Source organism: Oryza glaberrima, chromosome 2 (genome assembly GCF_000147395.1).
Source record: "Oryza glaberrima chromosome 2, OglaRS2, whole genome shotgun sequence".
Lineage (NCBI taxonomy): Eukaryota > Viridiplantae > Streptophyta > Magnoliopsida > Poales > Poaceae > Oryza > Oryza glaberrima.
The window spans coordinates 33888318-33916198 of record NC_068327.1 but is presented as its reverse complement, the minus strand read 5'-3'; the positions used below and the strand labels follow the sequence as shown (position 1 = coordinate 33916198).

Genomic DNA, 27881 nt, shown 5'->3' with positions numbered 1-27881 from the left:
TCCCCTCTTTCCAACTCACTTCCTTTATTTTTCGCGGCACGTTTTTCAAACTGCTAAACGGTGTATTTTTTATAAAAGTTTTATATATGAAAGTTACTTTAAAAAGTCATATTAATCTATTTTTTAAGTTTTTAGCTAATACTTAATTAATCTCACTATAATCACGCACTTTGTTTTCCGTAGCAAGTACAATAGCAGATTATAAGCCAGGTATAAACATATTTTGAGAAGATAAAATAGGAGAGAGAAAAACAACGGGCCATAGATTTGTAGCCAGCTGCAATACGGACTCTAAGATAGATGTATGTATGATAGGTTGAACCAGTTATAAATTATGTAGTATATGTTTATATTGTATGAACCGGCTATTAAATTGAATATATATGATTTAAAGTCTAGTTAGGTATAATATTAAACTTGTTATTAAGAGAAAAGAAGGGCATTTTGAAAAAAAAAAGAAAGGCAGAGAGAGAGAGAGAGAAATTAGTTCGTATCGACCATCGTCATCAACGGAAAAGAAGAATACTATAGGAATCGCAAAAAGGAAAGATAAAAAAGAAAAGGTAATATACTCCGTACTAGTACTAATACTACTCAAGTTTGTTAGTATAAGTTGATTGGTTTTGTTGTTGTTAATAAGTCAAGTGATCGAGCGGCGTCGCGGGCAGGGGGCAGGCAGGTCACTACTAGTACTAGTAGTAGTAAAAGATCTAGCGCCGCATACACCACCACACGAGACGAAGCAGCAGCAGAGAGGGGCCTCTCGTCGGCGACGCACGCCGGCCGGAGGAGGACGACGGCGACGGCGACGGCGAGGCTTCCGCTCCAACCAACCAACCAAATCACAACCGCATCCACCGGAGGGATTCCCTCCAGATCGCCATTCGATTCGCTGCTGCTGCTCCGCCTCGTCGTCGCCGTCGTCGAGTTCGTCTCGCAATCGCCTCCTCCTCTCCCCCTGGGTACGTACCACCAACCACGCCTCCTCCTCCTGCTGCAGTTTGAATTGAATCCCTCACTGACTTCTGTCTGTGTTGTGCTCTATCGAATTTGCCTTCTCATGATTCATCCATTGGTTGATTTGATCGATGATGATACCCATCACCCAAAGCGAGTGAGTCCAACCCCCGCTTACGGATCCCCCTCACTCTACTCTACACGTTTCCATCGTTTTTCCCCTACTCCTAAATCAGTTGCACGTTGACGCGTTTTTTTTTCCTCATTTTTGTTCCTCTACTATATATTTTTTTGTGTGGACGATCGTTTGCTGCGTGTATATGTTTAGATTTAGGCTGGGTTAGGATTAGATTCATTCCGAGCCGTAATTCCCTTCTGAATTTCGAACAATACCCTCTTCTGTTTTGATTTACTAGATACAATATCTCTCCACTCCCAAGGATTTGTCTCGAGGGGACTAACCTTCAGTTTTTACTGACTACGCACGATTGGATCACACACCTCCTGTCCTGCTGCCTACTACTTTTGTCCTGGTTATCAACTCACTGCAAGCTCCGAATGCCACTGTGATGGATATTGGATGACTCCTCCATTTGCTGTGCGTATGAGCCCAACTGCCGCTCACGTCATTTGGGGCCCCCAAATTTGTTGCTAAAGTTTTCATGCCCGATTGATTACATTCCTACAGCAAACAATTGAGGAAACGACCGTGGGTGGGGTCTTACCATCTGCTACTACTAGTTAGTGCTGCTGTTGATTACCGTTGTCCTTACTGTTTTGCCTTCACAAAACGATGTGACGATCAACAGAATGATCTGGACAATAATAGTCATGATACGATTACAGGACGTGTACTACTACGATTTTCATCTCCGATTAGTTAGGTTTGTAGTTTCAAGGAATATAAATTTCATCTAATTTTTTTGTACACCTGATCTTGACAGTCTCTCATTTTCTAGTTAAAGCTGCACAATCAATTTCTTTGTGAAGGGTTTCTTTCTATGAATATTGCAATAGGATAAGTTGTAACGCAGTTTATCCTCACTTGGATACGTTTCCACAGGTTACATTACTGATGTGTCTCGTGAACTTTTCTTTACAGGCTGTGCTTAGGAGTATCTTCCTCGCGACTGTGGGTTAGTCCTCCTAGTGGGTTTATGCATGACAGCCCCTGCAGTCCTTCCAAATGAGTTAGAAGGGATCTCCCGTTCTCAAAGAGTAGAGCTGTTCCGAGACGCTAGTTGCAATATCGAAAAGGAGGTACTGTCCAGTTTAGCAAATGGCCAAGATTCTCATGCTTCTGGAACAAACCCTGGCTTCAGAGTTGGAGAGATCAGGCTCTCCAACGGGGATATTTATTTCGGCACATTATTGGGGAACACACCAGAGGGTTCAGGGAGGTATGTCTGGTCAGATGGTTGCACTTACGATGGTGAGTGGAGGAGAGGGATGAGGCATGGGCAAGGAAAGACAATGTGGCCATCTGGAGCCACCTACGAGGGTGAGTACTCTGGTGGCTACATTTATGGTGAAGGCACATATACCGGGTCTGACAACATCGTCTACAAGGGAAGGTGGAAATTGAATCGTAAGCATGGACTTGGATGCCAGACGTACCCTAATGGAGACATGTTTGACGGTTCTTGGATTCAGGGAGAAATAGAAGGCCATGGCAAGTATACGTGGGCAAATGGAAACACTTACGTTGGCAATATGAAGAATGGCAAGATGTCTGGGAAGGGAACTCTTACTTGGAAAAATGGGGATTCATATGAAGGAAACTGGTTAGATGGCATGATGCACGGGTATGGAATCTATACATGGAATGAGTGTGGGTATTATGTTGGTACTTGGACCAAGGGACTGAAGGATGGGAAAGGCACATTCTATCCAAAAGGTTGCAGAGTTCCTGTTAATGATGAGCTCTACATCAATAATCTAAGAAACCGAGGTGTGCTGCCTGACATTAGAAGGCAGAATCATGGCTCACGCATCCTTCACTCTTCTTCGGTTGACATGGGGAACATGAAGGTTGGCTTAACTCGGGAATCTTCAGGTCCTTCATCTAGAAGGAACTCAAGTGAGCAACCTCATTCGAAAAATGTATCCTTGGAAAGACGGTGGAGCCTTGAGGTGGCCATTGAAAAATTCATTGGCCATGACGCAACTGGAAGCTCTGGCCTAGAAAGATCTGAAAGCATTAATGATTCTGATCTGCCTATGCTGGAACGGGAATATATGCAAGGTGTTCTAATCAGCGAGGTAGTACTTGACAGGAGTTTTTCGGATTCGTCCAAGAAGGCAAAACGGCGCCAGAAGAAAATTGTTAGGGAGACAAAAAAGCCGGGAGAGACAATAATTAAGGGTCACAGAAGCTATGATCTTATGCTCAGTCTACAGCTTGGAATCAGGTAACCCCTCTGAGTTCGGCATCGTAGTTGCAAGATTTGAATGACATCTGTTCGTTAATTTCTTTGGTCCCGCTAATACTGTCCTGACCTACTCTCTTCTGTTGATCGTTTTCATTTATAGATAGTCTTCTCTAGTTCTCTTGACAACATATCCTAAACTATAACAGAACTATTTCAGGTCCCTCTAGTTGTCTAATGCTTGTGCTGCGTAATAGTGTCCACGGTAACATTTACCTTTTGAAAAGTTAGAATGCAAGGTTTTTTATTAGCTAGCTGGTAGTAGTTTTTTTGGATTCTAAGATACAGCACCTGGCCTAAGCAGGGAGTATTTCTAGCAGCACTTTTTATTGCTCTTAAGAACTTTCGTGCAAAATATTGCATCATCTATTAAGTTAAAATGAGAGTTTTCCTAGTTAGTAGGACAATATGATGGTGATACATCAGTAATAATTATATCCTATAATGATCAATGCATTATTGTGTTTAGGTACACGGTAGGAAAGATTACGCCCATTCAGAAACGTGAAGTCCGTGCTTCAGATTTTGGTCCACGAGCAAGTTTCTGGATGACCTTCCCCAAAGAAGGATCACGACTTACCCCTTCACATCCTGCAGAAGACTTCAAATGGAAGGACTATTGTCCCATGGTTTTCAGGTTCATTGCACTTATTTAGCTTTCATCCCAATGTACATCTCTAAGATATGCCCATACACTTATTCTGCAGATTTACATGATCTTTAGAATTGGCATACTCACCTAACGTAGTTATCATCACTTAATCTTAACGTAGCTATGTACCTTTTTTCTTTTCTTTTTATTCTTATTTCTAGCTTATAGTTCTCTTCTTTCTGTCACACACCTAAAATGGCCATTGTTCTTGTTTTATTTTTTGTAGAAATTTGAGGGAGATGTTCAAGATTGATGCTGCAGATTATATGATCTCTATATGTGGAAATTCTGCACTTAGGGAGTTATCTTCTCCAGGAAAGAGTGGAAGTGTCTTTTTCCTATCACAAGATGATCGATTCATGATCAAGACTCTTCGGAAATCTGAAGTCCAGGTTCTGTTTTATGCTTAAATTTTCAGAGATCATATAAGCGTGCTAGAAAATTCTTTAATGGTAGATTCTTCGATAAATTATACATTATAAGTAACACCACCTACTTAGCAAGCGGAAGTTAAAAACATTTCATGACTCTATATGATCCTTGCAGGTTCTTTTACGAATGCTTCCAAAATATTACCATCATGTCCGTACTTATGAGAACACCCTCATAACTAAGTTTTTTGGCCTCCACAGGGTGAAGCCTTCTAGTGGTCAAAAGGTAACGGATTTATCTACACTTCTTTAGCTCCAATCCCATTTCTTGCGCAGTGACAATCCTTAACACTTGCAAATTGCAGTTTCGCTTTGTTGTAATGGGTAACATGTTTTGCACGGAATTGAGGATTCATCGGAGATTTGATTTGAAAGGTTCATCCTTAGGCCGTTCTACTGACAAAATCGAAATTGATGAGAACACAACTCTGAAGGATTTGGATCTTAACTATTCATTTTATCTTGAACCTTCCTGGCGTGAGGCTTTACTTAAGTGAGCATATTTTCTCATGCAATTATCATTCTAAGATATGGTTTGTTGTGTAACTGCATTATACTTGCTGCCAAATCAACATATCTTTTTGTTCTAAATTGTTGTTCAACTTGTATATCCTCTAAATACAAAATTTAACTAGTTGAAGGATGTCACTAAATAGATAGCACATGTATGATAGAGGATTCATGGATGTAATGACCCATTTCCATTTAAAACAATGTCAAGTACATGCCAAGTTCTGCAATGTGTTGCCATAAAATTATCTGGTTTTGGCACTGATCTGGTGTCCACCAAAAAAAGTACCAATTTTCGCACATGTACAGTGTTGCTGCTGTGGTTCCATTTTCTTGCATATGTTTTCCTTCACAAAGAGCAATCACGCAACCTTTCAACAGTGGTTGACAATTATTATTATTCTCTTCAGGCAGATTGAAACTGACAGTGAATTTCTAAGGACCCAACGGATAATGGATTACAGCTTATTGCTTGGTGTGCACTATAGAGCTCCCCAGCACCTTCGGACGCGTGCATCTTATCATCGAAGCATGGCAGCAGATAGATTAACTGTTCTTTCAGAAGAAGGTAAGTGGACACTTTTTCCAGCTGGTACATAATATATTTTGTTAATACAGTTGAGGAGCTGATGTTTATAATCGACAATTGCAGATGCTCAGGAGGACGATGCTTTCAACTACCCGGAAGGTCTAGTGTTGGTTCAAAGAGGTGGTGATGAAAACAGTGTGGTTGTTGGCCCTCACATAAGAGGTAGCCGTTTACGATCAACAGCTGCTGGATTTGCGGAAGTAGATCTACTACTTCCTGGAACAGCCAGGTGAATATCTTCTTTCCTTGTAAGAAACCCTCTTTACAGCCATGGCTCTGAGTTGCTTGCACCCCAAGCATTCCATTACAAGGAAAAGTTTCCTCATGTTGCACTTCATCCCAAAGTAGGAGGGTTACCAATCAGGTGTCTTACTCCTTTTTTGTGTTGACACTTGACAGGCTGCAGATCCAGCTAGGGGTTAACATGCCTGCAAGGGCAGAGCAGAACCCTAAAGAAGAGGAAAGCAAATCGTTTCGGGAGGTGTACGACGTGGTCCTTTACCTGGGTATCATAGACATATTGCAGGAGTACAACATGTCAAAGAAGATAGAGCATGCCGTCAAGTCCATGCAGTACGACTCCATCTCCATCTCCGCCGTGGACCCCCAGTTCTACTCGGAGCGTTTCCTCAAGTTCATCAAGACCGTCTTTCCAGAAAATTCATAGTGCCCCAGCCAGCAGCCATTGCGATTATTTCGTCCGCGGATTGATTCTCCTGCCTTGTGTTATGACATGAACTTCATTCATAGTGCCTCAGCAGCAGGTACTAATTTTTTGCCGAGCAGCATCCTCCTTGAAACGATATGGCACTGCGGGATGGCAGGGGAAGCACGCGAATTTATTCTTTAGTTCTGAAGGTGCTGAAACTGAAATGTGCGAAAGGCGGTCATGGAGAACTGGAGATGGGAGAGAATTTGACGTCTTTCTCTTGATGGAAGGAAGGCACAACCGCACATGTCTAGGGCAATGTACTACCGTCGGTGCCATGTGCTTGTGAGCCTCTCTTGTTTGGGCACAACACAACAAATCAGAAGCAAAAGCGCAGTGCACTCATATGTGCCAGAAATATATTTTCCATTCCAGAGTATACTGTTAGTTGTATAGGATTACAGTGAATTGCCACCCTGGTCTTAATGTTGTATGAAAGATTTTTCACATTTTTGTGATAATATTTTTTTTTCGATGAAGATAAACGAACATTGGCACGTAATATAGCCAATGTGTACATCATGCTATGCGTTTCTTACATATATGTACGTCATGCAGCGCGTCTATTCTCATATGCAATTGCCAATCTCCAAAGCGCAACACGTTGAACTATGAAGCACGCACAAGGTCATGGTTTATTTCTGACAACAACACAAACAAGCACATAATCACACCAACGCAAAATTCCTTCCATCCGAAAATTGATCAACAGTAACTGCAAACTGTGCCTCTCGGCCCTTTGGGTATGAAAAATGAAGAGCGCGTATTCAGGTTTCAGATCAGCTTACATCGATCGGGGAACGCTTACAGCCTCCCAGAATTGGGTGAAATAAATAAATAGAGTAAATTATACAGTACATGCCACCAACAAAAGTTTCAGCACCAAATTCGTGTAACTCTAGTTTCTCCAATTCCAGAGTTTATTGCTATGTATCTTTCAACTGTCAGCACGGTATACCAACTATAACAATGTAAAGAACCAAACTGTCCAAATCGCAGGCAGTTCCCTCTACGTCGAGTGGACTCTGTATGACTCCTTCAATTTAATAAACAGCCTGGGGCAACAAAAACTACTATAACTTACCTGCTGTAGATACACAGCCCAACTTTGTAGCTCAACATGAGAATCATCGCCGATACGAAGAAAAGATACATGCCGCTGCGCAACACCATTGGCGTGGTGCTCATCTGCGTATCCGGTTCGAAACCAATGGATTTGGTTGAGACGTCGCCCTCGACAGTGAAAGAGAGGAGCAAATTGAAATCTCCATTCTTCTGCAGGCGCTCGGTGCTACCAGTAAAAGTGATACCACCGAGTTGGATAATGCCTGCAGTGACACGGATAGAGCTACTCGGGTTGACAGCACTAAGTGGGACAACAGATTTTCCTGTGCTCGGCGGGAACTCTGAAGCCATTGCGGGTGGAGCTGGAATTGAACCCAGCATGCTGGCAAGGCGCTTTCCGAAACTTTTGTCAACAGTGTCATCCATCGGCATATCTGGACCAAAGTAGTTCCATGGGATTTTTAAAGAAGAGAGACTTAGATGCAAGTACGGTCACATTTCATAAAAGATGCTTGTATGTACCCCCAAAGCAATGGGCAAACTTTAGTAGATGAAAATAGTTACTAATAAGCATATAGTGATAAAGCCATACCTGGTACTGCAGTGTCTGGATACATATTGCCATGGGATCCAGATGAAGAAGCACCATACAAAGCGGTATTAGAGATCCCATCTAATGTAAACTTATTGTTGTTATCATCCTGCAGAGAAAATAATACAACAGTTGATAACCAGAAAGAAGTCAAAGAAGGATAGTGATCAGGAAGTGTCCTTCTAACTAGATGTAAGAGAACTATAGCATAGTTATGTGACATGCGTGCACCGAAGCATACCTTTTGGACAAAGTTCGACATGTCTGGAAGTTGAGAATTAGAATCTTCTGTGCCCATAATATCAAACTTGAAATCATCCTCCGTGGCATCGAAGTAAGCCATCAGGTCATCCCCAGCATCAAACAGGGGTTGATTTTCTGCTGGCGGGTAGAGGAGGTCATTCAAATTCAAATAATCATCCTTTCCATCTACCCATTTGTGATTAGATGATGCGTCATAAAATGGCATGTTATCGCCCACTTGATGAGAAGAAGTCAAGCCATCATCTTGCAAATACAGGTTCTGGTTATCTGAAGGACAAACTTGCTGCTGTCCTGAATATGAGTTGGTACCATTCACCGTGTCAAAGAAACCATCAGCGCTAAGTGTTCCATTGACATGGTTCTGAGTACTATATGCTCTCAAAGGCCAGTTTGTATTATCACCATTTGAAGGGTCAATCCAATTCACAGGACCATTCTCGCCTACATAGCCATCATCTTGCCTTGGGTATCCAGATAACTCTCCGATAGTGAACTTGTCATCAATGGCATTCTGCTCTTCATTTTTGCAGACATTTTCAGGTTCCTGCAAAATCTCGTCCAGAGAAAAAACATCACAACTGTAACCACCGCCATTGGTCTCCTCATTTGAACCTTGAGCTCTCACAGGAGTTATCTCTGGCTGGTATTCTTGGGTCTGTAGTGGTAATTGAAGTACATGAAGGTGTGTTACACATCACAGAGCACTTGATAGGAGGAGCAATAAATATATTATCGAGGAAAAAAATATGAAGAGATAAAATCCAGCAAGAATTATTCTATTTTAAAATTTTGTCAGAACAGTAACAGGGAATAGAAACATGCAAAACCTTAATTAAAGAAAGGAACTCTTCAACCATGATGGCTAATGCATAGTCTACTTAGTTGTTTCAGCTATCATTATCCTGTATTAATTGATATAGTCACATAGAATGTTTTCAGTTAAAGGTAATTCCATGGATTCCTGGCATCCTCTAGTTTTCATTATAGGTGTTGAGTATTGACAGTACAATTTCAGTTTTTAATAACTAACATCTTGGAAAATACAAAAGAAAATGGGCACTACTCCCTCCGTCCCACAATATAAGGGATTTTCAGTTTTTGCTTGCAACGTTTGACCACTCGTCTTATTCAAATTTTTTTGCAAATATAAAAAACGAAAAGTTGTGGTACTGTAGATAATAAAGTAAGTCACAAATAAAATAATTAATAATTTCAAAAAATTTTGAATAAGACGAGTGGTCAAACGTTGCAAGCAAAAACTCAAAATCCCTTATATTATGGGACGGAGGAAGTACTTACTTGTAAAGGCTCATCATTAGTTTTAAGGGAGAAATTCCCATCTTCCTCAGTCGACTCCTCATCTGCAGTATCTGTGACTGCAGCCATTTCAGCGAAAGCGCCACTGGCAGGCATGTTCTCAATTGCATCATCCTCCTCTTCCCAATCTTCCTCCAAGTATGGCGCACCGTACTGTGCACCATTTTGTGGCCCAGATCCATTTTTCTGGAAGATTCTACACACCACATGCAGATCCTGTGCACTCAACAGGAAACTAACATCAGCTATCAGAAAAGGATGCTACATCAATATTCTATACAGGTTAAAAACCATTGGTCCTCCGCAATTCAGACTCCTCAATTCAGAGTGAGGATAAGATTTCCAATGCTTCAATAGCCCAGTTAAAAGCCCCCTTGCTTCATACATTTCCAGACGTGCTCTATCACTTCTACCAGTGCATCTTGCACTTTTTTCTTCTTTTATTGACAAAAGATAAGCTCATGCTCATATTGGTTTTTCTCAAAGCAAGTCATTGATGTTGTAAGGAAAGGTTTTCACCTACCATATATAGGTATCAAGTGAACAAACATGAGAATGTTGTAACCATTCTAGGCCCGGGACAGGGTCGCACTAGATAACATATCTAAGCAGCAGCAAGTAACGAGTGTTGAAAGTAGAATAGGACCAGTTCCCACCTACCGCTCACACAAGCCTAGCAGGAGACAAGCTAAAAAAGAACAGAATTTTTTTGGTGCTACTGCTAATCTCGTGATCTCGTGGTACGGTAGATCCTGCGAAATTTGAGATGGATCAAATGATTTCACAGGTACCTGGGTGCCGTCGGCGTCGAGGAGGCGGTACTCGTGCATGACCCAGTTGGTCCTCTGGCCCTTGGGCGCCCTACCGGAGTGGAAGACGAGCGTCTTCTTCATCCCGACGAGCTTGCCGCGGTGGTGGACATCGCGGTCCTTCCCGGTGGTCTTCCAGTAGCCGCGCGGCGTGGCGCGGTTGGTCCTGTTCCCGGGGCCGCCGCGGCCGCCGGCCCCGGCGCCGGTGACCTTGCGGTCGAGGCGGGCGAAGAAGTACCACTGCGCGTCGCGGCTCCGGATGCGGGAGAGGGAGGGGAGGTCCCACGGCTCGAGGCGGTAGAGGTCTACCTCGGCGATGGCGTCGATCCGGAGGCGGCGGCCGAGGATGCGGCGGCGGAGGTAGTAGGAGACGAGCTCCTCGTCGGTGGGGTGGAAGCGGAACCCCGGCGCCAGGGGCACCGCCGCCGCGGAGGAGGAGTCCGGCGGCGATTGGCTCATCGGCGGCGAGGGGAATTTCAATTTCTGGATGGATATGATATTGGAGATCCCGTGGGAGGGGATCAATCCCGCATAATTCTAATTCTGCACGGAGGATTGGGAATTTTGCAGGGAGAATTGAGAATTGAGAATCGAGAGAGAGGGTAGATTGGATCGAGCGGTGGATGGAATTAGGGTTTTGAGGAGGAAGTCGAGACGAGATGGCGAACGCCGAGTTAGTTGGGGAGGAGAGGATAAAAGTCGCGATACGGAGGCAGCCGCGTGATGAGAAAGAAAATAATAATAGAGGAAATATCATACTCCTCGGTAGCCGTCTTCTAGAAGACTCCTGCCCTCTCGTCTGTCCGAAAACTTTTTACGAATATACCTTTTTATTTAATAATTTACGTTTATATATGGAAGGATATACTACTACGGATAAATTTTATTCAGAGATTTTTGAGATGTACTCCCTCCGTTTCAAAATATTTGGCACCGTTGATTTTTTAAGTACGTGTTTGACCATTCGTCTTATTAAAAAATTTAAGTGATTATTTATTCTTTTCATATCATTTGATTCATTATTAAATATACTTTTATGTACACATATAATTTTACATATTTCACAAATTTTTTTAATAAGACAAACGATTAAACATGTGTTTAAAAAATTAACGGTGTCAAACATTTTGAAACGGAGGGAGTATTATGCAATTTCTAAAATTTGATTCTACTCCGTAAATTCTCCAAACGTAGTGAGCTGAAGATAGTACAATACAGTGGATGCCACAGAATGTATTTATGTTGTATACTAGTCAAACTTTTGAGGGAAAACGTCGTTTGGTAAAACAGATTTAATCCTCCATGATACTCCAGTATTATTATTTCATTCACGACATATATCTTGAGAAAATTTCGACTTTTTTTCTGCTCGTACTAGTTTGCTCGCCCACCAAATTTGAAAGAATTTCAAATGCTTTCAAATAGGATATATTCATAGGAATTCCAAATGGGAGCTAAAACTCGCTGTAACATTTAAAAAGAAAAAGAAAAGCCCAGCCTTTGCTTTTTTATACTTGGCATTGGTTGCATCCACGCAGGCAAAGGTAGATGCTTGTGACTTTCCACGCCCCACAAGAGTAGGCAGCCTCGCTTTTTTTTCCTGGCTTTGGACTTGCAAGATTTTGGAGGCAACATCATGGAAATGCAACAAATTGGACAGAAGATGCAGCCTCTCACTAGGAAGCAACTTTGTCTTTCAGCAAAACGAGTCATTTCGACTTTTGAGGAGACAAACAAACAGGCAAAGACAAGGGGTCAAGGGTAACCTAAGGATCACAATTATCAAAACTAGGGTAGCACACCAGCGTTGTTGAGTTATGACAACAGCCAAACATGTTGTGAAATATAATCCTATTCCCAACAAAAATAAGAAATAAATAGAACAGCTGATTGACTGACTACTCCAGTTACTAACACAATCAGACTCAATAAGGAACAATAGATTATCTTAAATTTTCTCTCAAGCTTTTTTTGCGGATAGTGCTAAAACTAGAAAAGACAATCTCCAACCCCTCCTAACTTGGCATCAGGCTTCTTTTCCATCAGATGATGCCCCTCGTCTTCATGAGATTTTATCACCTCTCGGAACTGGCTGTCACCCTCTGCATTATCATAGACTCTGCTGCCTGAATAGCTTCTGATGTTCCAGTTATCGTCACTTTCCTGCACCAGTCAGTAAAATTTGGGGATTCAAGCCTGCTGTACAAGCATATCATATGAAGGTCGGTGGTGCTCAATATGCTTTAAGAGCTTGTTCTGATGGTGAAAAGTAACCAAGGAAATACCTCTCAGATGTGCCAGCAATGAAGTCACCCCTATCAGATATCTTGATCCTGGCACCACTAGCCTGCACTCGACAAATTGCAAGCTATTTCAGTAAAAACACGCCAACATGATCACACTGGAAGACAACCATCAGTTGGGACAATTACAAAATCTTTGAAGCATGAAGAAAGGTTATGACATTTCTGAGGCAGAAAAACAACTGACATGTGGGACATAGGGTGATACAACTCAAGAAGATGGCTAATATGGTCGCCTAAGATACTACAAAAAAAACATTATGCCTTTTGTACCCAAAAAAAGAGAAGGTACAGTCATAGGTACAAGGTATTAAGCAATTGAAAAATGCACCGAAAAAAGTAATAACTGTGGAATTCATAGCGCAAGAAACCACCTGAATGATCTCTGTAATGTTCCTTCCGGCACGTCCTACGACAGCACCAATATGTTCATCAGCAATACCAATAGTGAGAGAATCTTGGGCATCATTGTTAGCAGGTGATCTCATAGGTGTACTGGGCTGCAAAATTTTCAACAGCAGACAATTGTTGGATTAATTTGAAGCTCTGAACGCATATATCAAATTTCACTCAAAGGGAAAAAAAGGAAAAATAGTGAATGGTAATGTTTGTGGAATTCAGTAGAAAGCAGTACAATGACGTTACTTACAGTTCTGAATTAGAATTTACAGCACTGATGTTAATTACGGTGAAAAACATCATGCATGACATAGGTAATAATACTTCAATTCGTTAAAAGCTGTCTTATGCTTTGCACTAACATGTACTAATGCATACTATGGATGAACAAATGGATGGAATATGTCACTCAAATAAACCACAATTAGTAATTCAGACATCTCATCCAATGAGTCTTACTATTGTTAAGGTTGGTTTGAAGCAGAAATTCTAGATGCCTATAGTGATGTATGACAAAAGTACAAAACCACAACCAGAAAATAGTATTTCTATTATAGAACATCTAATGCAAATCACCTTGAACATAACCTTAATCTAGTGCATAACAAAATTGAACACATGTTAGCTCATACCAACATGTGCATAAAAATGCTGATATTGAATTCAAAAGGTTTGCTTTAGTGATATACAAGACAAGAGTAAAGCAGCAGCAATCACTAACCTTGTTGTTTTGGTACCTTCCTCCATACCCATTAGGTCCATAGTTCACAGCATTATTATACGGCACCTGTGGGATCATATACCCAACAGGAACACCAGGGTAACTAGGGAAACCAAGGCCTGAAAACAAAAGAAGAGGAATTCAGATAAAATGATCATGCAGTAACTGAATGGACATAGCATGTGAACGCATTCAACATGATCACTGAAACGGAAAGAGAACAATCGTGCAGTAGCTGAATAAAAATTCATGCAGAAAGCTCATGGCTGCCAAATGGTACGAGTGACCAAGCATGTTCATTTGTGACCTATACAATGCAGCATATGAATTCCAGAAAAGAAATGCAGTCCGAGAATTAAGGCACCCCATAATAAGAAAAGTAGCCGTTTGACACCAAATCAAATATTGAAATTTGTTTACCTGCATATGGAAATGGGGAACTCAGATTAGGTGGGTAGTGAACGTCCTCCGATAACTTGCTTAATATCAAATATATTGCACGCATCTGATGGTCCAAGGGTCCTGTGACAGTAACGAGTCTATCATGCAAACCAACAAAATTGTTATCCTGTGGTGAAATCTTGATTCCAGCATGTGAGTCTTCAATGAATGACCTGATGAGAAAACAAGCATGTCAACTCACATTCAAAGAAACATAAACCAACACAAAACAATACAAATGAAACAACAAATACTGCTTGCGTACAATTGACAAGAGAGCATGCAATAACTTGGGTGCAGTTAAGTCAAAGATGAGTGCATTAGGAAAATAACCATGCATTTCCTCATTCGGTTCAGACACGCTTCATGGTATACATACATTATAACCAACTAAGAAAATGAAGAAGCGCAATGGGAATAAGAATAAAAATAAGATTTCAGAAACCAGAAACAAATTTATCAATGGTACATACTTGATTGTTGACCCTCCTTTACCAATGATTCCACCACAAGAACTGTTAGGAACTACAAGTCTAACTTTAGGTCTAGCTTCAGCTTCATTGCTTTCTTCCCCCTGGGAAAGTAACCATAGAATACCAATCATCAAATAAAGTAACATGGCCCTATGATACAACTATTTGCGGAATAAAATAGTTTACCTCAGCTAAAAGCTTCTCGAGAATCAGCTCCATGGCCTTTATTACTTCATCAAACAGACCAGAAACCATGATAATTCTGTCATTTGTACCAGGGAAGAACTCATGGCTACGCGATAGCTGAATACGAGCCCCAGACTGGGACTGAAATTCATTAATGGTTGATCCACCCTTGCCAATAATGCATCCTGCTGCCGTGTTTGATACCAGAAACCTCAGATGGGTTGGCTTCTCCTTGTCATCTGTGGAGAATGATCACTTGGAAATTCAGAATTACAAGCAATAAAGGAGAGGGCCAAAAACTGTGCATGCCATTATTTGTTTAGGCACAAAATTGTTTTTTTTTAACTCAAGCAACAAAAGTGGTCCATGATGCATAGTAAAAACAGCTAATGGTCCAACTGGGGCACTTAACTATACATGTTCTGTAGAACCACTACTGACTGAATTTTGGTTTTCAGTCAGTGTAGTTTAGAAGTTTGGTATATACAGTTGTGTCATGTATGCTTGTTGGGAACAATAACAAGAGGGTCATTCACATTATGACCGAATTATATTTTGGCATGGTCTATCATATTCTCCTTGAACATATAACAAGTTAAAAAACATGAATTAGCAACAAGCATAATGGTAGGAATATGCTACGAACAGAGTGAAAGCAGCAATTGACAGGACTGATTAAATACCTTTCCACTCAAGGTGGATCAGGAGAACTTTATATTTCTTATATTTTGATGTAACTAATGAACCATTAGAACAACCAACATATAATGAAAACACTTTAAAGGCAATAAGTGTGTCAACCAAAGACCCGAGGAAACCATAATGGACAAGATTAATGATTGGCATATGCCAGAAAGGTGAGATGTGCTTGCTAAATAGAGTGTGCATGACTTCGCATTTCCTTTAAGCATCCTCTTGTTCCCCAATTGCAATTTCCCCGAAAAAATATATTTACAGGCCAACAACCAACAAAGTGAAACAACATCCAATATCAGTTATCACAATGTTAAGTAAATGGCTGGGTGTGTTCAGACTACTGTGGGATAGACAATCAAGATGTAGGGTTGAATTCCTAGAATACTTATTATATCTACGTGTCGGTTCCACTGCGAAAAGTAGAAAACCCTGAACATCAACAGAGTGACAGACCCAACCATGGCATCATCCAGCAAGTCATCGCTAGTAAGAGTACAGATAGCGATGCATATCGATATACGTCTCATGTGGTCAACTCAACTCTACAATTAAATGATGGTACTCATCAAATTGCAACTCTTATGTGTAAGCTCATTGTATATGATCACACATGCAGCTGTTACTAACCGCGCTTGGACATGTTAATAAACTTGTGATGCATACACAGAAACGCATCGGATGAACTCATCGTCAACATCAACCGGTGCCAAATCACCCAGCGGACAAGATGAACATGAAATCAACTACCACTGAAACAACTGATCGTTGCATCTCCCCTCTCCATTGCACAAGCGCACACAAACGCAGAACACGCCCAAATCAGCAGCGGCCTAGTGTTATCCATGTGACCACCATATTTGCCGCCCGTGGTTGCAGATCTCGATCTCAGAGCGGAACACGGAGGCCTGGATCTCGCGGATCCAGACCAAACCGCGCGCGAGGGCGCACGTACGCGCGCACCACGTTGAGAGAGATCGATATCGAGAGTGAGATGGGGGGATGGGAGGCGCGAGCGGGTTACCTTCGGAGGAGGCCTGCTGCTGCGGGGGCGGGGGCGAGGAGCGGGGGGCGCGCTTGGGGGCGGACTCCGGAGAGGAGGCGTAGGGGGAGCCCGGGGCTTCCATGGCGGCGGCGGCGGAGGGCGGAGGCGGAGGGGGGGGGGGGGGGGGGGGGAGTGGTGGGGGTGGGGGTGAAGGCGTGGAGGGGGGAGAGAGGCAAAAAAACACTAGTAGATCGCGATGGGCCTACGCCATGGAACCAACAACAACAACAACAAATGCGCCTCCCCTTTTTATGAGTTTTTATTATCCTTCGCTTTTCTGTTTTTCGAGTTTCCATTGGTCACGTCGCAACTCGCAACTCTTTCTCAATCTCTTTTTTTTTTTTTGTTGTTGCTTGACTTTGTATTCACAACAAAATCTAATCTAATCTGGTCTTGGTTTGAGCAAGTTTGTTTTGTAAGAATATCTGACGATGCAATCCATCCAGCTGATCTGCATAAGTATGGGATAATAGACCAAAATAAAATAGGAGTACGACACCAGCTCTAAATTTCTTCAAATCCAATGTGGATAATTTCTTTTTGTCCCCTAATTTCTTGAAATCCTGTTTCAAAATGGGTGGATAATAACCACTCTGAATGACAAAAGAGTGTGTGCAAGTGCGACAGAAAGATCACTCTGAAAATCCCAAAGGTTTTGGTCACAATTCGGGTTTTGGTCACAATTCGTCCTTTAGCTGGTGCAACAACAGAGATGACAGCAACGTCCTAGCTATAGAGCTTAAGAGGTTGCACACCAGATCATTCATGCTCCAACAATTATGAATCTTGATGACAAGAGAAAAAAAAAAAAACAAGTTCGAATACTGTATCATTCAAACCTGTCGTTTGCGTTAACTGTTCAACAGAAAATCAGATGTCCTATAGAAATCCCACCAGAATCAATCACATGCGCATCAGATTCATTGCCTGAATTTTCTTATCCGTTTTCTTATACTTATATCTACAAGCCAACCCAAGCAAGCGATTTCACTCAGGAAAGTCAACTCTACCAGCACTAGGCTCCAGCTCTCTCATGGTCATGGATACACTCACAGCATCTATCTAATTCAAGTAAGATTAGCAAGTGGGCATTTCCAAGACAGCATCTAGACACAAAACTTCCATCCTCCAACATGTATTTTTCTATTCGATTGCCACGACGCGAAATAAACAATGCCACCACCCTTAAGACCCAATTGACCTCTTCTACAGTTTCTATCCATCACACAAGGGCAGAAAGTCATAACAGATAATAATACAACACGGAGAAAAAGATTAAAGAGAATGTACTCTGGTTCATTAACTTAGTGATATCTCTAAGCTGCCAACAAGGTGCCGTATCTGATAGCATAACGCATTCTCAAAAAGGGAAAATGCAACAACTAACCCCAGTAACCCATGAACGTATGCTTTCCTCAAAATGAGAACCAACGAATTCGGTACAGCCATTGGTGGCACTTGGCTTCATCTTGCACTCGTGCTTGTGCTGGAAGCCTTCTGTTGTTTGGCCTTCTCAACCAATGGCTTTAGCTGCTTCTTTTCCGCCAGCATCTTGAGAAAGTTGAATAGAAAGGGAATGTAGTTGTGCTTCCTCCTGATGTTCTCCGTCCTCCACTTCTTGAACTTCTCTTCTTCCATGATAATCTTCTCGCTGACAGTCTCAATGGCTGATGTCACCTCTGCAAGTTCGCTGTTTAAGGACTCTGCTGCTGAGGACTCATTCATCTCCTGCAAAAGCTGGTCCCTTCTCTTCTCCAGCTCCTTCAGCTCAGCAGTATATACATCCTTCCTATTCTTAATGATGGCCATAAGGTTAAACCTAATCTCGCTCTGGGAATAGCATTCAATTCTTTTTTGTATAACTGGCTGCACCATCCTTAGCCAATCAAGATCATCAGGCCCACCAGAACACTGCCCAAGGCTTATGGGTCCTTCCTTCAATCCATCAAGCTCATAGAGGACTCCTTCAAAAGGTAAATAGCTTATGAAATGGTACACTTCATCATCCTTACCCGCAGCTCTTTGCTCATCTGAGACAAATGGCTCAGGCCTGGCAAAACTGTTATGGGCTGTGCGAATAGAATCACTGTTGTTAATAGCAAGGCCCTTCATGTCAGGTGCAAAAGCTCCTGTGAATTCCTTCAAGTTGGATAGTTCTGGACCTATGTCAATTTCTGGGCGATTCATGAGGATTGACAGAATAGCTTGAGTAGCACATGCATTAGGGATGACCTGGCAGTGATTGATTTAGTTAGATCAAATGTTAAATCCAATTCTGAACAGAGGTAGCTAACGGAGCAAAATGGAACTAACCTGGCTAGCAAAGAAAAGGTTTGGGTTTGGATCTTTGACGACAGGCCGTTCATCCTTTTCCCCAGCCATCCACTTGAAGAGAAAAATTAGCCCATAAACTGGCCTATGAGAAGTGGACAACAATGTGTTAAGGCCATCCAGAGAACAGAGACGCATGACAACAAAAAATTGAAGAGACTCACCGCAGTTCACTAATAGAGTCCACATCAAGAGAGTAAAGTTCTTCCACCTGTTTAAAGATACAATAGCAATGTAAAAGGCAGCTAAGAGTTATTTAATAAAGTCATAAACTGAAGCTAAATGACGGCCTTTTTTTCTGACAATGCCAGGTCCATGGCCATCTGTTGCAATTTTCTAGAATTTCCTACCACTAACTATAAAAGGACAGGGCACCAAAAGTGGAAGTATATTAGATTTGCAAGTATATACAACGCCAAAATAAAGGTCTTTTCCTTTTGTAGCTGAGCTAACAATATTAATAGACATATCGCATTGATCTGTGATGTATATTCGTTAACCCTTACTAGTTGGCCACCATATTCCCTTCAGAAATTATTACTACCAAACAGGTATTGTCCTACTCCATATCCTTCACAAGGGTATTGTTTATTACATTCAAGCGCACAGCTCCATGGTATATGCAGCAATATGTTTTCCCATAAGCGTTGTTTAGCATACACTCTGCTGATCATAGAGATATATAGTGTGGTAGTTACTTAAAGTGAGTTCAATCAGGTTAAGGTTAGCTTCACAACACAAGCAAAGCATATATCTTCAGAAGATCAGTTAAACATGTATTCTAGAAACAGTAGAATCAACCAATAGAGCCAACCATCCAATTTACACTGTTTTACAAGTAATAATTAAAAGCCTAAGGACATATCAAGAACACTTGATATAGATTTCGTTTCTAACAATTTTTCATGGTAGGAAAGAAACAGGCCCTGGAAGCTAACCTGAACACCTTTTACTTGCATCTCCTGGATCAATTCGGTGAAAACACCTACAGGTCATATACTCAGGTGAAACAACAGGTATATTTTGGAAAGGCAATGGTAAGAACACTTGAAACGTAAAAATAAGCACTGCGATAATCTGTGATGTACTCAGGATAGCATGATCAAAGCTTTATTTTCACTCAATCATTCGCAATGAAATGTGTAAGGTGAGATCACAGTATTTTGGTACTTCATCCATGATTATACACATACCGAAGGACCCCAAGTGGATATTAGTCAGATGAACTAATGGAGTAAAGACTTTACACATCAAAATTACTACTAGAAAGTAACCCTCGGCTTACAGATACTAGTAACAAAGTAAAAAAAAAAAAACTAGGTAATATATATTCCCCACAGTGCTCAATCGATGGAAAACCAAAGGCAACAACCATCCTTCCTACTAATGAATAAACACAATACATTGGCTAGCATCCAGTAAACCTCCCACGAACAACATGCAACTAATGATATAGACAAAGAGATATAAACTAAAACTCACCGGGATCAGACTCAATCGTGCACCACGACATCCTCGCGAAAACCCTGAAAGATTACGGTGACAGCCAGGGGGAGCGGATCCAACCTGGGACAGAACCACCCCCAAAACCTTTGGGGGCAAAAAACAAACTGTTACTTATATTAAAAGGAGATTAAAGCTCTGATGAAATTAAGAGAAAAAAGCTTCTTCCAGATCTAGAAGAGAAGCTAGGGTTAACGCGAGCAAGCAAATTCGAGACAAAAGTGTGGGTGAGACTGGGAGGGAGAGAGAGATGAATGAGAATGAGAGAGAGAGGATGCGGATGCTCACCGGGATGAGGATGCACAAGGACGGCGGCGGCGGCGGCGCCCCCTCCCCTGCTCTGCTCGCCAGATGCGCGACGAGCGGAAGGCGGCGGGGGAGAGATACTCGAGTCGAGGCGCAATGATTTTGGAAGCTAAGATAAGATTTCTTTTTTTATTACTTATTTATTTACCGATAAATTGGTCCAACTAAAGGAGGAATTTAAGTATTTAATTATTTGTCACTGATAGGTTTGGCGAACTATTTAAATACCCCTTTTTTAGATTTATTTTTACTTTTTTATTACACATGAGAAAAGATGATTTATTAACTATTTGCCACTTATGTCAACGTGACATGCCACCATGGCTTGCTAACGTGGATGGAAGCGTGGGCCCAACAAGTCAGCCTTTCAATCTCAGTATAGTTTCAACCTCACGACACGGGTTTGAGATGCTTGTGGCTATGGCTGGGGAAAAGAGCGGTGAGGTCGACCGCAGCGAGGCGTGGCGGAGCCTAGGCGAGCAATTGTAATTGTGCCCGGCAACAAAGCGGGGAGCTAGGGTAAGGACGAGCTTGTCCTCGCCACTGGGGAGCCTCAGGAGGCAGTGGGCGAAGCCGTCGATGAGGATGTTGGCCGGCCACTGACACCTTCGTCTCGATCCAAAGGGTTATCCTCCTCCTCCTAAAAGCAACCGAAATCCCTCGCCCGTTCTCTTCTTCAACTACAATGTAGCAAGCAACACTTTTCTTAAAACCCCATCGTTTGTCCCGTATTACAAGAAACGTCTAGGAGTTTTCCGCCTAACTTCACGAGGTGGTTGTCGGAGATATGGGCCTGGGGGTGTCAGGGTTACGGGTTAGGCATACCCTTTACCCTTCGATATACGGTACATATCGATATGGAATACCCACGCACATGCGGATATTTCCTGTATATTCTAAGGAAATCTTTCACGGAATCTACAGATGGGAAGAATCCTACTCGGGCAGGACTGGGTCGTTGGCGTATCGTATAAGGTCTGATACCTCCGAGTTCTATGAGGAGACCTCCACATCTGCGATACAAAAGGGGCCCCCTAGGGAGGGTTTAGGCATCGAATCTCAGAGCTAACACAACCTCCACAGCCTACGAAGCCGGAGCTTATAAGGAGCCAAGTCATCGAAAGCTAGTCGAATCAACTTGACTACAATCTCGTCGGATCCGACAAGTTCCCTTGTTCTCTTTGTAACCTGTGTTTTCTACCATATAATCCCACATCAACTGGATTAGGGCTATTACCTATCAAGGGGCCTGAACCAGTATAATTCTTATCTTTTGTTTGCTTGATGTCGTACTACGTAGATCCTTGTACCAACGTACCCCAATACCCTCTATATCCGGTCTACGGGTATCACCCGTCGACAGGGGGTATGTGAAGTAGAGGGGAATTACTTTCCCTCCGGCCACGTGACTCTGCAGGCTGGCCCCACTCACGCGTCACGCGAGTCGTGGAAGCGGTGGGGGGGGCCTCGGGGCATGACGTCACCCCCTCGGGCTCTCCCGCGGCTTCGCCTCGAGGCCCTCACCCGGCTGCCACGCGGCGGAGGGAGAGAGCGAGAGGGGAGCACAGGCTGAACAGCCATAATGTGCGACGCCCCAACTGTCCCTCACCGCATTTAATGCGGTAAGGGCAGACGTGCGGCGCGCCTAGCTAACCTTTGTCCAACGGATGTGACCGGTCTGCGACCGTCACATCTGATGAATAGGGCAACCATGTCCTCACGTCGCCCTTGTACCCGGCGGAGTGGGGGTGGGTATGACCCGTCACATCCGAGCGTCACTCGAGGAAGGGCTGTTGCAAGTCATCGTTTATTTATGAGGAAATGACAGGGCTGTCCCCCGTGTCAGGCGGGGGCGGCGCCGAGTTCCACTCGAGAACCGGTTATTGCTTAGCTTCCGGGAGAAGGCACGGTTTGAAGAAGGCACGGTTTGAAGCCCAAAGTGGAGTGGGATCCCCCTCCGATAGAGGGTAGGTAGAGGTGGCGCATGTGCTATCCCCTTGAGCTATAAAAGGAGGACCCTGCCCATTGAGATAAGGGGACGACGCCCAGAAAACCTGAACTCCAGAAGAGAGGAAGTGAGCGCGCTTTCTAGAGTGAAGAAACCTTTGTAAAACTCATCCATAATCTCAAACACAGGAGTAGGGTGTTACGCTCCATAGCGGCCCGAACCTGTATAATCCGATTGCGTGCAAGCTTGCCGGTAATCTTAGGGACGAGCGAGTGATTTCTGAGAGACGAGCCTCCGCCCCCGGCCGAACTCACAAATGGGGGGTCTCATGACTCCCCGCTACTGAGGATCTTCCCTCGATAGTGGTATACTAGTCAGTTTGGGTTCATGGGTTCGAAATCTCAGACATTCTATTTATTTGATACTACCTCTGCCTCAGAATGTAGCAACCTAAGATAGGACGAGACCCATCTTAGAACAATGTATCTAGACATATCTCATGTCCAAATACATTGTCTTAGGATAGAATGTCATGTCCAGATACATTGTCCTAGGATGAGAGTTGTTATATTCTGTAACGTTGGGAGTATTAGGTTTTTCTCTAATATTTGCGTTTGTTCCATATTATTGTTTACCCCAATAGGAAATTAGACCGCTGCTATTGATAGAAAATACTCCCTCCATCCCAAACTATAAGCATTTTTGGCTTTACTGGCTGTTCGATGGAACACTAACGGTCCAACGGTCCGGGTCGGATCGCAGAGGAGAGGAACGTATCAATCTTTCAGATCCTTGAATGAAATGCAAATACGAGCATCTTATTTGGAAAAAAAAAAAGATGAAATGTGTATGAGAATTTTGGATGGAGGGAGTAAATCGCAATAAGACACATTAGCTGCATCGATAGGGGCCTATACAAATTATTCGACTTCAAAAAATATATATGGATTACAAGTAGAATGCTGAACAAAAATATACATTTCCCTTTTATGATCCTTGCTACTGCAACATATACATCTTCTCCCCCCAATATGAACTAACAAATGTACAGCTCAAAAAGCCTCCAAGCACCATGATATCCGTGCTTAATTCCGAGGCAAAGATAGACATTTTTCTTTTATCCCACAATTGAATCTTTGCAGAAATACAATCGACCTGACCTGAAAATTCACATTCTTTTTGTACATGTCCTGATATCCATGTCTTCTTCATATATATGTTCTGTACCATTTTTCAGTTGCTTCTGATGAGCAGTAGGCCAATCCCGGTGACGATGAGCGTCGCCGGGAAGCCGAACTGGAGGTGGCTGAAGAAGGAGAGGGTGTATCCGTACTGCTCCGACCTGCGAGCTTGCTCGCAAACGATCAAGTTCGCGGCGGAGCCAAGGAGGGAGAGGTTGCCGGCCACCGTGCTGACCCAGGCCAGGATGAGCCAGGCATTGGTCTCTGCTGCAGGGGAGATGGCCGCTGCTGACGCTGCCACCCGAGCACCAAGCAGGAGAACTGCAATGAGATTTGTCAGGTATATACATGAATCAGGAAATCAAAAGAAAGAATGCCCAACTGATTTTTGTACGATTTTTTTCTGGTCACTGGAAGAAACTAGGACAGAGCAATCTTTAACTGATAAGAACTTCATGGTTATCAGCTATGACATTCACACTTTGTTTAGAACCAGCCCCAAATTCAGACTCCAAAATGAACCTATTTTTCTTTGATATCTTGTTCTATTAACTATCATGAGTAGGTGAGTGAACCTAGTGGAGATTTTCTGGTTTTTTTTGGAAGCGAGAATTGCGCAAAGTGCAGGATGACAGATAAACTTTTCCTCTCATATGTTGCTTCATTGCTAGACAACCATGGCACATATGGCATTGTGAGCTTCCATTAAAAAAAGAAGCAGCTTTCCTTTCTACTCTTGACAAGCATAGCATGGAAAGTGCGAAGCACATGTATCATTAAGTCTACGCTGCTTCCTTGACTTAGTTATTGTTTAAAATCTGGATGGATTAGTAACAACAAGGATGAAAATTTCTACATGTGCCATGTGAAATTATTGACCATGAACAGAGGGCAGAACTAACCAGTTGGAACATTTGACGCCACATTTGAGAGGAGAAGAATAACCAGGGCGAGGATTACTATCCCGGTCGGTGTATCGATCCGTGCATAGGGCTCCATGAATTCCCAGAATGCGCTAGGAATGCCCGTCTTGTTGAATCCATCCACAGTGATGAACATCCCACAGAAGAAGAGTAGAAGTGGATAGGAAACCTGAAATTTCATTCAGCAAAACTACAGTTAACAACTTAACATCAATTAAGTATCCAAAACCAAAACTAAATACAACAGCAGAGCCATTGGTGCACACATGGATGTGACAGAACCAAATGTTATCCAAAATCAACACCAAAGTACTATCATCAAGGTGACAAGGAACTTGACAAAGTAATTGGTGTGGATTATCAAGTAAAGACTCTTGTTTCAAAGTGAATGGCGATCTATACTGCTATATGAAAAAACAGAAGTAATGATTGGATTATATACTGAAAACAAATTCACCGTAGTTCAGTATGATTGGATTATCAAATACCAAACTAATGACTTCTGTTTCACAGAGAATACCAATCAAAGTGATTGGATTGCCTGTAAACAAATTCACCCAAGAAAAAAAAGTGCCAAAATTTCATTTTTCATACAACGTGCGTCAATCCAGCTTCAGAATTCAGAGCGAGTGAGAGCGACAACACATTGGTTTCGAAAATAAGAGCAAGAACGAACATACTAGTAGCAGTCTATAAACAACTGAAAAGGCACCAAAATTTCGTTTTTCACATCAATTCAGCATCAGAATTCAGAGAAATTTCGTTTTTCACATCAATTCTCGTTTTTCACATCAATTCAGCATCAGAATTCAGTGAAATTTCGTTTTTTTCACATCAATTCCGCATCGGGATTCAGAATTACCTTCTCGAGGCAGGGGCGGGCATCCTTGAAGTCGAGGACGATGAGGGCGAGTGCGGCTGTGATGGCGCTCCATGACATGTTGAGACCCAACAGCAGCGCCACCAGCATGCTCAATGTGATGACGTACACACCCGTCTTCCACACCGTGCTCTTCCATTGCTCCATGGCCTCCTCCTTCTCCTCCACCCACCGGAACGCATGTTCCTCCTTCATCCTCACGCCACCGCCGACGCCGCCGACGCCGCCGCGCCTCTGGTGGATCCCGACGACGACGGCGGCGTCGGCGGCGTCCGGCTTGTTGTTGGAGTCGCCATTGCTGGTGACAGTGACGGGCTTCACTGGCTCGAACACCTCGCAGTCAGGCGACGACAGCGAGCTGCCAGGCTGGTGGTGGTGGTGGTGGTGGGAGGAGGAACGGGGGTGTGACATGGTCGCCGGCGAGAAGCGGTGGGAGGTGACGTCCTCCTCCTCGACGACGTCGGTGGGGACCGGGGCGACGACCTCGACGCACTTCTCGTCGGAGAGGTGGCGCCAGTAGAGGCAGAGCAGGATGGCGGCGTTGACGACGGCGCCGACGAGGGTGGCCGGGAGGATGCCGAACACGAACTGGCCGAAGGAGATGCCGCTCTGGACGGCGATGACCAGGTTCTGCGGGTTGCCGATGGGCGTCGCGGCGGAGCCGATGTTGGCGCTGGACGCGAGCGCCAGGAGGAACGGCTTGGGCGGGAGGTTGTTCTGCCGCGCGATCTTGAGGATGAACTCGGTGAGCACGACGCAGCAGGTGTCGTTGGTGAAGAGCGCCGACGCGAGCGCCGCCACGACGCAGGTGCGGACGAGCAGGTCCTTGCCGCCCTGGCTCCGCCATGACAGCAGCCTCCCGAGGTGCTTGAACATGTCGGCGCGCTCCAGGTAGACGCTCACCACCATGGTGCCGAACAGGAGGCCGAGGATGGGGAGGTCCACGGCGGCGTACGCCTCGTCGGCGGACATCACGCCGAACAGCACCATCAGCATCGCGCCCAGCAGCGACCCCGCCGTCCTCCCGATCGGCAGGAATGGCACCGCCGGGAACACCGCCAGCACCCAGAAGATCCCGAACGCCGCCGTCCCCAGCGCCACCTTCACCGTCGGCTCCATCGCCATTGCCGCCAATCAAGAACAGCACACAGATGGATGGATGGATATACCTCTTTTTCCCAAGATAAGATTCACAAGGCCTCTTCTTCTCTACACACTACACTGGAGAAAGTATGGATCTAGCTAGGAATTTTCACCAAGAAATCTGAACAAGAAATGGGATTGTATTGTATCTACAATAAATCTGGCAAGAAGAAGATCTACCACTCTCTTGCTCCCAAAGCTAGCCCAATCTGCAACATGGCTCACATGGACAGACCAGCTCCAACTCCAAGAACACAAGAGAAGCTAACTAGAAGAATGGTCAACTAATTGTACATGGAGTCTCTGAACAAGCAACCAGAGTGGAATGAGCAAAATAATAATTCAGCAAAGAAACAAGCCCAATTCAGAGAGAAATGGGGTTGGGGGAATCACTGCCAGTGAGGAGGAGGAGGAGGATAGGATTGTTGAGCAGATGAGCCAATGTTTGAGAGCAGATAATTCTGTGGATTTCTAGCTTGGGATTCTTTCCAAGAAGGCAAATGCTCACACTTGGCGAGCTCCACATGGCCTCTCCATGATCGATTTTTTTTGGCTCTCTACTACCCTCTACTCTTCTCTCTACTCATTGATGAGGATGATGTGTACACCCAAAGAAAAAAGAAAAAAAACATTCTTGTATTTTCATGTGCAGAAAAATGGTTGGCGCATGTGAGCTCACTCGCTGCGGTCTGCTCACCTCATTTGTTTACATGAACATGATTACTACAGACATGTCTCTATTGGATCCTAGCTGCACAAGGAATAAAATGTTTGATTTCTGGGTTTATATTTGAGAATTTCTCCTGGAAACTTGACAGTACGATCATGTTATTACCACAAAGAGTTTTTTTTACTTGGTAACGATGATTCACCGCCACATGTAAGAATGTTGCTTTCATATCAGCTGATTTTTGTATACTATTATTGTCACTAATTTACAGGCAAAGAGATGCATGGGTGGAACGTTTCTCACCCTCTGCTGAGTCTTAAAATATCACTAACTACTACTAGTAACATATTCAGATGAATTATTACCTCATGCTCTTCATCAGCTTGTTCACCAATATAACAAACTCAGCTA

The 27881-nt window shown here is 43.4% G+C and overlaps 5 protein-coding genes across 7 annotated transcripts; 1 reads left to right on the top strand and 4 right to left on the bottom strand.

Moving 5' to 3' along the window:
- Nucleotides 1-644: 644 nt before the first annotated feature.
- LOC127763961 (phosphatidylinositol 4-phosphate 5-kinase 9) lies at nucleotides 645-6849 on the top strand. Of its 2 annotated transcripts, none has more exons than XM_052288766.1 (9): nucleotides 645-962; nucleotides 2060-3368; nucleotides 3856-4023; nucleotides 4265-4430; nucleotides 4585-4695; nucleotides 4775-4962; nucleotides 5390-5547; nucleotides 5632-5797; nucleotides 5968-6849. In XM_052288766.1, the coding sequence occupies exons 2-9, from the start codon at nucleotides 2119-2121 to the stop codon at nucleotides 6233-6235; spliced, it is 2475 nt and encodes an 824-aa protein (XP_052144726.1). In that variant the 5' UTR covers nucleotides 645-962; nucleotides 2060-2118; the 3' UTR covers nucleotides 6236-6849. The 2 variants fall into 2 exon arrangements, with proteins under 2 accessions (XP_052144726.1, XP_052144727.1); XM_052288767.1 differs by lacking the exon at nucleotides 645-962 and adding an exon at nucleotides 1008-1114.
- Nucleotides 6850-6982: 133 nt separating this feature from the next.
- LOC127763962 (NAC domain-containing protein 53-like) lies at nucleotides 6983-11053 on the bottom strand. Its single transcript, XM_052288768.1, has 5 exons — nucleotides 10307-11053; nucleotides 9498-9731; nucleotides 8176-8853; nucleotides 7935-8043; nucleotides 6983-7776 (listed from the first exon to the last, which is right to left on the bottom strand). Exons 1-5 carry the CDS (start codon nucleotides 10781-10783, stop codon nucleotides 7358-7360), a joined length of 1917 nt encoding a protein of 638 aa, XP_052144728.1. The 5' UTR covers nucleotides 10784-11053; the 3' UTR covers nucleotides 6983-7357.
- A 1026-nt stretch (nucleotides 11054-12079) lies between these two features.
- On the bottom strand, nucleotides 12080-16696 carry LOC127764169 (protein BTR1). The gene is made up of 8 exons (XM_052289005.1): nucleotides 16565-16696; nucleotides 14848-15086; nucleotides 14662-14762; nucleotides 14168-14361; nucleotides 13748-13866; nucleotides 13002-13127; nucleotides 12610-12671; nucleotides 12080-12487 (listed from the first exon to the last, which is right to left on the bottom strand). The coding sequence occupies exons 1-8, from the start codon at nucleotides 16665-16667 to the stop codon at nucleotides 12400-12402; spliced, it is 1032 nt and encodes a 343-aa protein (XP_052144965.1). The 5' UTR covers nucleotides 16668-16696; the 3' UTR covers nucleotides 12080-12399.
- A 1008-nt stretch (nucleotides 16697-17704) lies between these two features.
- On the bottom strand, nucleotides 17705-20846 carry LOC127764196 (ubiquitin carboxyl-terminal hydrolase 2). Of its 2 annotated transcripts, none has more exons than XM_052289041.1 (6): nucleotides 20708-20846; nucleotides 20399-20506; nucleotides 19855-19901; nucleotides 19081-19127; nucleotides 18899-19001; nucleotides 17705-18817 (listed from the first exon to the last, which is right to left on the bottom strand). In XM_052289041.1, the coding sequence occupies exons 2-6, from the start codon at nucleotides 20427-20429 to the stop codon at nucleotides 18050-18052; spliced, it is 996 nt and encodes a 331-aa protein (XP_052145001.1). In that variant the 5' UTR covers nucleotides 20430-20506; nucleotides 20708-20846; the 3' UTR covers nucleotides 17705-18049. The 2 variants fall into 2 exon arrangements, with proteins under 2 accessions (XP_052145001.1, XP_052145002.1); XM_052289042.1 differs by having other exon boundaries at nucleotides 20399-20482; nucleotides 20708-20832.
- A 2718-nt stretch (nucleotides 20847-23564) lies between these two features.
- Nucleotides 23565-27419, bottom strand: LOC127763305 (silicon efflux transporter LSI2-like). Its single transcript, XM_052287961.1, has 3 exons — nucleotides 25640-27419; nucleotides 24757-24946; nucleotides 23565-24175 (listed from the first exon to the last, which is right to left on the bottom strand). The coding sequence occupies exons 1-3, from the start codon at nucleotides 26780-26782 to the stop codon at nucleotides 23907-23909; spliced, it is 1602 nt and encodes a 533-aa protein (XP_052143921.1). The 5' UTR covers nucleotides 26783-27419; the 3' UTR covers nucleotides 23565-23906.
- Nucleotides 27420-27881: the final 462 nt, after the last annotated feature.